At 46.9% G+C, this 9,259-nt stretch overlaps 1 protein-coding gene across 3 annotated transcripts in view; it reads left to right on the top strand.

The window, feature by feature from the left end:
• The window catches only part of Tomosyn (syntaxin-binding protein tomosyn), a 490,464-nt gene that overhangs the window by 355,340 nt on the left and 125,865 nt on the right, over positions 1–9,259 (top strand). For all 3 annotated transcript variants that reach the window (XM_069339129.1, XM_069339132.1, XM_069339137.1), the window contains exon 17: positions 2,734–2,853. In XM_069339129.1, the coding sequence (XP_069195230.1) occupies positions 2,734–2,853 (120 nt within the window). The remainder of the gene's footprint in view (positions 1–2,733; positions 2,854–9,259) is intronic.

The following is a 9,259-nucleotide window of genomic DNA, read 5'->3' as shown; positions in this document are numbered from 1 at the left end:
GATAACAAATTATTATTTACAGGTAATAATATATAATTGAAACTGCAGAAATGTATCCTTGTAGACTTTGGAGGAAAAGTCCTTATTCATGCTGTTTTAATAATTGAGGTCAGTCTTCGTGGTGTAGTGGTAGACGCTCGCCTGGCGTTCTGCGAGCGCTTTGTCCTGGGTTCGTATCCTGGCCAGGGAGGGTTTACTGGGTGTCAATCCTTAACTGTAGCCTCTGTTTTATTCAACAATAAAATGGGTACCTAGTTGTTAAACGATTCTTCGTGGGGGTCGTATTCCAGGGAATTAAGGACTTGCCCGAAATGCTACGCGTACTAGTGGCTGTACAAGAATATAACAACTCTTGTGTAATTACCTAAGTGTAGTTACAGGATGAGAGCTACGCTCGTGGTGTCCCGTCTTCCCAGCACTCTGTCATATAATGCTTTGAAACTATTGACGGTCTTGGCCTCCACCACCTTGTGTGTGTATATATATATAAAATATATATATATATATATATATATATATATATATATATATATATATATATATATATATATATATATATATATATATATATATATATATATATATATATAATTATTATTATTATTATTATTATTGTTATTATTATTATTATTATTATTATTATTATTATTATTATTATTATTATTATTATTATTATTATATGCTGTTAAATATATATTGTTAAATATGAACAATATATATATAATATATATTGTTAAATATGACCGAAAAGGTCAGATTAATAATTCTAACACAAATTTTCTCTATTTCTTATGTTTCTTTTTACTGTCGATGGTAATTGAAAAATCAGTTCTCCAAAATTCATTTTTATTTCTAGTCTGATGCGACGCTTGAACGCGTTTTGTAATAACTTATTACATTTTCAAAGACTTTAGTTTACACACACACAACTGTAACCTGAAAACACTAAACAGAGTTTTACTTATGCTAAACACTTAAACAGCTTGTCTTATATACTCGCATTTGGGTGAGGTGATATGTTGCAACAGTTTTGGACGAGGTGAACAAACTTTTGACCAACACAAGACAGAACACAGAACATTGGGTAATTATTGGAGAAATGAAAGGGAAGAATGGAAGTAACTGCAAAGGGCCTATTGGCCCATACTTCCTCTTGATGCTTCTGTATTAGTACGGAGTCTTGTAGTGGGTAGAATATAGTTGTGCATTAATTGGCTGTTGATTGCTGGTGTTGACTTTTTGATGTGTAGTGCCTAGCAGATGTCAAGCCGCCTGCTATTGCTGTATCTATCGATGATTTCTGTCTTGTTTGTTAAGACTTCTCTGGTGATGGTCTGGTTGTGGGAAGAGATTATATGTTCCTTGATGGAGCCCTGTTGCTTATGCATCGTTAATCGCCTGGAAAGAGTTGTTGTTGTCTTGCCTATATATTGAGTTCTTGGGGCTTACAGTCCCCAAGTGGGCATTTGAAGGCATAGACGATGTTGGTCTCCTTTAAGGCGTTCTGCTTTGTGTCTGGAGAGTTTTTCCATGAGTAGGTTGGCCGTTTTTGTTTTGTTTTATAGTAAATCGTCAATTGTATCTTCTGATTTTTGTCTGTAGGGATAACGTTTCTATTAACAATATCTTTCAGGACCCTTTCCTCTGTTTTATGAGCCGTCAAAAAGAAGTTCCTGTAAAATAGTCTAATAGGGGGTACAAGTGTTGTGTTGGTTGACTCTTCAGAGATTGCATGGCATTTCACCTTTCTATTTATGCTCTCTTCAACGAAACCGTTAGAGAAGCCGTTGTTGACTAGGACCTGCCTTACCCTAGAGTTCTTCATCGACTTGCTTCCAATCTGAGCTGTGGCTGAGAGCATGGCATTGAGGCACATTTGCATAGGCATACCCAAATGTCAAGACCCACAAGCCTGGAAACCCCTTCGGCCTTTAACGTGGACCCATTTGAACTGCAGTATTCATTAAATTTATTAACACTTACACTGCTCAGCTCTTTAAGAGTGCTACATCAGGGTGCACAGGATAACAGAGTTGTAAACGGTTGGAACAAGCTAAGTTAGAAGGTGATGGAGGCCAAAAGCATCAGTAGTTTCAAGGCATTATACGTCTTCTCAGAGTACTGGGAAGACGGAAGACGAGCGCAGCTCTCATCCTGTAACTACACTTGGGCCCATGACCCTGTTGTCCAGGGTCACGAAGACATTATAATTCAATGTGTTTGGTGATCTTGCTTGCTTACTACTCTCAAAGATCTTTACAATATATGATGTTAATGCCAATGCAGTCTTAAATACATTTCTCTCAATACATTTTCCCAAAAGCTTTTCTGTGTGTATTGCCACATGGGGAGTGAGGGGAAGTCACTTTTGTGACTTCCCCTCACTTTTTGCCACCTTGACTTACCATGGTTCTGTTTCCTTGTTGTGATGCTGTCTGTTGTCCCCTGGTTCTGTTTCCTGTGATATTCTTGTAGTTTGGATGTGCCAGGAACCATCTGTCACTCACCATTATATGATGTTGCATGAACCACCTGTCACCATTATATGATGTTGCAGGAACCATCTGTCACTCACCATTATATGATATTGCAGGAACCATCTGTCACTCACCATTATATGATGTTGCAGGAACCATCTGTCACTCACCATTATATGATGTTGCATGAACCATCTGTCACCATTGTATGATGTTTCAGGAACCATCTGTCACTCACCATTATATGATGTTGCAGGAACCATCTTTCGGTTGAAGGGGTCTGTGCTTGCCATGTCTTTCTTGGACTGCAACGGGGCTCTCATCCCTTACCAGTACGAGTCGTGGAAGGACGCAAACAGAGAGAGGAAGCTAGAGAGTAAGTAATGCACTTTGGTGTGATTTGAAGAATGAATTTGATTTTGCGTAGAAGAAACTTCATCTCTGTGTATTAGTGTAGTTAGATCGTTATAAATTATCGCCATCTTTTACTAATATGATGAGATTTAGTCAAACATAATGGCAGTTGTGTGATGAAAGATGCAAGAGAAAGATGCTAGACTTGATAAGGTATGTATTAATCAACAAACTGACTTCAGAAAAAGAGTCATTGTTGAGCTTTATTTTTCTCAACTACATGTTCACACATCCTAGTTGTGAGCTATGGATGGGCATTCTCAAGCAGGAATTTGCGCAGTTTACTGTGCATCGCTGAACTACTAGGCAATCTTGTAAATAAAAACTAGTTTACCGCTGATAAAAACTAGTTTACCGCTGATAAAAACTAGTTTACCGCTGATAAAAACTAGTTTACCGCTGATTCACGTCATATAATCGGCCAGTTAAACTGTCAATTTTTCGTGGCTTGGAAACATGGTTAACCCTTAAACTGCGCAAAACCTCATATGATGTGTGACATTGAACTCGGTTTTTTAAATTTTCTGAAACTCTTTCAAATGTTTTGTGAATAATCTACTAGGCAAATGCTCCAACTTTGTCTAAAGATACCAGTGTAACTTGAAGAACAAGTAAATAAAAAATAATTATAAAATTGGATATCGAAAACTTCAGATTTTGAATTCAGCTCCAAAAATATAAAAATATCACCAACTGTTCATTTGGTGTTATGCTCTCAGAATAGCATATGATCTTCATTTTCATGTATTTAGACTATAGGTTTTCAGTATAGTTTACTGTTAAAAAAAAAAAATTGTCAATATGGCATTTGAAATATGCGCAAATTTAGACAACAAAAATTTATATATCCAAACGTTTATAGTTTATTAAAAATCAATTCTACAAGGATTGTAGAACAGACAGCTGTGCACATTATATGTAAAAATGTTGAGAATTGGTCGGAAACTAGATATTTGGATACTAAAGTAAGTTGAAATTCTAGTTATAGATATAATTGAAGTTGAAGTTATCGACAGTGAATAAGGCAGTTCTAATTCATGAATTTACTTGTATGTTATAATAAACATTGTTCGGCATTCGTACTGAAGTATGTGAAAGTTGTAGGTCAATGTGTGTAGAAATGAAGTCAAGAAAAAATTCTTCCCATCCCCCCCCCCAAAAAAAAATATAAGGATAATTATAATAAATATAATGATTTAGGGAATATATTTAGGGTATACTTTATATAAGTAAAAAACCCCTAATCTGGTCCCTAATCATCAAAACAACCTAAAGAAACAAGGAAAATAGAGTTTGAAATATGTGAAAAAACCAGTGTTGAATGTAATGAAACGCCATTTTCTGGGTGAGTCCCGGAGGCTCCCCGGAGCTATCCCAGGCTGATATGCTAATGTCAGACTTTGGCATCAGTCATGTGTATGGAGTTCTAGGGCCTACCGGGGACCACGGCCAGAATCGGGCCCTCTCAAAGAGGCAAGGGAAGCAATGGCCTATAGAAACTCCTGTGTGGTTGGAAGCATTCTATGTCTGCCATCGACCGGATCAGGCACCCAGAAAGGTAAGCGCCCCAAAACAAACCCCTATTCTGGTTAAAATTGCTACCAAAAGCTGAACTAGTGGATAGAACTCCCCAACAGAAAACGAGCAAACTAGTATGATGTCACACGTCACCACGCCACTGTCTGCGCAGCTCCCCATTCCCCGGGAGGGGGAAGGGGGAGCCACAGACCCTTCACGCCAGCTACCCACACCTCAGTTCTGAGGCTGCATGTCAAAAACACGAAAAACTGCCAACCGGAGGGAGGGAGGGAGGGATGCTGGGGAGCCTCCGGGACTCGCCCAGAAAAGGGCATTTCGTTACATTCAACGCTGGTTTTCTGGAGGAGCCCCATCGGCTTCCCAGAGCTAACTACCCACAGACAGAAAAAGAGGGACTTACTGAGGAGGCGGTCGTCGCTCACTCCTCAACTCAAAATTGAGACAACTGGCTACAACGGCCGACCCAAAGCAACACAGGCCTGACGGGGCCCCAGGGACCTTTACGAGGTAACGAGCAGCCAGGACCCTGTTCGACTGCCAAAAACCCCACGCTCGAAAAGCAGACCAAGACATATTCCCTAAGACGGAAGTAAGAGCCGCGAACTTACGGACGTCATGGGCACAGGGATAGACCGCAGGCTGGCTGGATTTGATGACCTTGACCTTTCGACCTGGGAGACCCGAACCCACGAACAGGGAAGAAGGGAAACCAGATCAACCCAAAGCGTGTCCCCGGACACAGAAGCCGTGGCACACAATTAACGGCGAAGCGCTGCAACCAGACACAAAGCATGATGCACCCCCGGCCGTACCAACCAAGCATCAACCACCCACAGACCCCTCCGGGATGCAGCAGTTTCATTCTTCGCCAGAAAAGGAGGAGACGGCTGCAAGCGATCAAAACAATCGCCACGACCGAAAGAGCAGAAACCCCTGCGCCGGAGGAGAGCATGAAGCTCCCCGACCCGACCCCCAGAGGCTAATGCCAACAAGAAAAGATCCTTGGAGAAACAATCCCAGATCGAAGGGGCCATGACGAAACGAGGCGACAAAAGGTAAGCGAGCACTCTGTCCAAAGACCAGGACGGCTCAGGCGGCGCATGAGCAGGCCGGAGGTGAAACAAAGCACGAGACAACTTGCAAAATGGCGCAGACGTAACATCGATACCGAAGGCAAGCTGAAGCGGCTCTGCCAGCACTGCACGATACGAGGCAACAGTGTTAGACATAAGATGATGGTCCTGAAACAACCAAGAGAGAAAGGGCAAGACCACCCTAACAGACAGCGAACTAAAACAACCAAGACGCAAAAAGAAACAGAATGACTGCCAGGAAACTTCATACTGTCGCCGAGAAGAAGCCCTCAGGTGGGACACCAACAAGGAGGTAACCTGATCACCATAGAGATGATGATAGACTCAAGGAGAAGACTCGAGGAGAAGATCGAACCAGCCATGTGACGTACTGGCCCGATCTGCTGAAAGAGGCAAAGCCGCAAGAAAACCCTCAGATTCGGACACCGAGCAAACAGCACCTGAAACCAAGGCTGGGCTGGCCACCAAGGGGCCAGAAGGACAACTCTCCCCTGGTAAGTCTCCAAGTGAATCAAGACCTGGAGCAACAGCCGAACCGGGAGAAAGAGGTACAGGAACCCCCATCTCGACCAGTCCAGCCGAAAGGCATCGACCCCGATGGCCTCGCAATCAGGGAAGGGCGCCGCATGCACGGGAAGGCGCCTTGACCACACCAACGTGAAGAGATCCACCTCGGGCGCCCGAACGTCTGGCAAAGCCAACGGAAGGAAGCGTCGTCGACTGACCACTCCGTGGAGATAGGAACGAAGTGAGACAGGCCGTTGGCCAAGATGTTAGACACTCCCCACACGTGAACCGCCAGGAGAGCCAAACCCTGAGAACTCAGCAGACGAGTCACCCAAAGAGACGAACCCAAAAGAGGCAAGGACCACATCGAACCTCTGTGGTTCAGGAAATGAACCACCGGAGAGCAGTCTGAATGGAGCCGAATCGTCGATCCGCGGGCGACCCGAATCCTCCGAAGAGCAAACCACACCGCCGCGAACTCCCGCACCATGCTGTGAGCTCGACGGAAGGATGGACCCCAACGCCCCTGGCCGGCATGGTGAGCACTGGTCACAAAGCCCCAGCCGAGAGACTACACATTGAGCGAGGGCTCGGGTAGGCGCCAAGGAACTGAACCCCGAAAAACCCAAAGAGGAAGCCGGCGACACAGCAGCCGATGCAAGGCCCACGGGGGGTCGAACCCAGCGCTCGCAAGAGAAGCGAAAGGGGCGACCCCGTAGGAACCAGAAGCCGACGAAGCCACACCCGACTCGGAGGATAGACTATTATCGTGAAGTTCAGGCTCTCGCACAGCCCCTCGAGCAACCGACAGGTGACCCGAGGGCCCACCAGAAACAGACGAAGGTGGGACCGCAGCCGCAGGAGAAAGACTGGGGGAAAGAGACAAGGAAGCGGTCCGAGATTCCCAAATGAGACCCAGCCAAGTCCGAACCTAAGAGGGGACCAGATGGGACTTCCTCCAGTTCACCAAGAACCCGAACCCGGCGAGCTGGGAAAGAACCAAATCCCTGGCTAGCAAGCACAGGGATTTGGTCGCACAGTCCCGAAACGGGACTGTGCAGACCTGCAGTTCATTCTGGACTTGTCCTGTCTGAACCCCTGGGTTCATTGCCCATCTTTTCGGATGACTACTGTCCTAGGTTCGACTCCTGTTGGAGCCGGGTTTTTGGATGGTGTCCCTGGACCTCCAGAACGCTTATTGGCAAGTCCCGATTCATCCGGAGTTTAGGGACTGGGTCGCTTTTGTTGTGGGGCGTCAAGGTTACCGCTCTCGCTATCTCCCGTTTGGGTTGAATCTGGCACCTCGCGTGTTTACATGCCTTACGCGGATGGTGTCCTTGGACCTCCGGAATGCTTATTGGCATGTCCCGATTCATCCGGAGTTTAGGGACTGGGTCGGTTTTGTTGTGGGGTGTCAAGGTTACCGCTCTCGCTATCTCCCGTTCGGGTTGAATCTGGCACCTCGCGTGTTTACATGCCTTACGCGGGTCGTGGTAGCCCATTTGTGTCTCTTAGGTGTTCTGGTGATGGCCTACCTCAACGACTCGCTGCTTTGGGTTCCCAGCCGGTCGGCTTGCTTGCTAGCCAGGGATTTGGTTCTTTCCCAGCTCGCCGGGTTCGGGTTCTTGGTGAACTGGAGGAAGTCCCATCTGGTCCCCTCTTAGGTTCGGACTTGGCTGGGTCTCATTTGGGAATCTCGGACCGCTTCCTTGTCTCTCCCTCCAGTCTCTCTCCTGCGGCTGCGGTCCCGCCTTCGTCTGTTTCTGGTGGGCCCTTGGGTCACCCGTGGGTTGCTCGAGGGGCTGTGCGAGAGCCTGAACTTCGCGATGATGGTCTATCCGCCGGGTCGGGTGTGGCTTCGTCGGCTGTTCTGGTTCCTTTGGTTACGTCCCTTCCGCCTCTCTTGCGATTGCTGGGTTCGGTCCCGAGGGCCTTGTGTCGGCTGCTGTGTCGCCGGGTTCCTCTTCAGGTTTTTCAGGGTTCAGTGCCTTGGCGCCTGCCAGAGTCCTCGCTTGATGTGTTCACGGATGCGTCGTCTCTCAGCTGGGGCTTTGTGACCAGTACTCACCAGGCCGGCCAGGGACGGTGGGGTCCGTTCTTCCGTTGAGCTCTCAGCATGGTGCGGAGTTCGCAGTGGTGTGTTTGCACTGCACAGTATTCGAGTCGCTCACGGATCGACAATCCGGCTCCATTCGGACTGCTTCCCGGTGGTTCATTGCCTGAACCAGGGGGGATTCGATGTGGTCCTTGATTCTTTGGTGCTGGTTGCTTGGGATGACTCGTCTGCTGAGTTCTCGGGGTTTAGCTCTCCTGGCTCTTCACGTGTTGGGAGTGTCCAACGTCCTGGCCGACGGCCTATCTCGTTTCGTTCCCCTTTCCACAGAATGGACAGTCGACGCCGACTCCTTCCGTTTGATTTGCCAGACGTTCAGGAGCCCTGAGGTGGACCTCTTCGTGTCGGCGTGATTGCGGCGCCTTCCTCAGTATGTGGCGCCCTTTCCCGATTGCGAGGCCATTGGGGTTGATGCCTTTTGACAGGACTGGTCGAGGTGTGGGTTCCTGTACCTCTTATCCCCCCGGTTAAGTTGTTGCTTCAGGTTCTGACTCACTGGAAACCTACCAGGGGAGAGTCATCCTCTTGGGCCCCGTGGTGGTCAGCCCAGCCATGGTTTCAGGCACTGCTTGCCCAGTTTTTAAACCCGGAGGTTTTCCCGCGGCTCTGCCTCTTCCAACAGATCGGACCGGAGTGTCACATGACTGGTTCGATCTTCTCCTCGAGTCTTCGTGTATGGTCTTTTTGATTCGACTTTATCATCATCTCTATGGTGATCAGGTGGCTTTCTTGTTAGTGTCCCACCTGCGGGCTTCGTGTCGGTGGCAGTATGAAGTTCCTGGCGGTCCTTCCGGTTCTTTTTGTGGCTTCGTCATTGTGCTTTGCTTTCTGTTAGGGTGGTGTCCTTTCTCACTTGGTTGTTCCAGGATTGTCACCTTATGCCTAACACTTTTGTCTTGTATCGTACAGCGCTGGCGGAGCCGCTTCAGCTTGCTTTCGGTATTGATGTTACTTCTGTGCCATTTTGCAAGCTGTCTCGTGCGTTTTTTCACCTCTGGCCTGCTCATGCCTCGCTTGAGCCGTCCTGGTCTTTGGACAGAATGCTCTCTTTTCTTTCTTCTCCTCGGTTTGTTGTGGCCCTTTCGGTTCAGGATTGTTTCTCCAAGGCTCTTTTT

The sequence above is a fragment of the Procambarus clarkii genome, chromosome 5 (assembly GCF_040958095.1).
Source record: "Procambarus clarkii isolate CNS0578487 chromosome 5, FALCON_Pclarkii_2.0, whole genome shotgun sequence".
In the NCBI taxonomy this organism is placed as follows: Eukaryota; Metazoa; Arthropoda; class Malacostraca; order Decapoda; family Cambaridae; genus Procambarus; species Procambarus clarkii.
The sequence above is the reverse complement of the archived record's forward strand: the minus strand, read 5'-3'. Positions and strand labels throughout refer to the sequence as shown.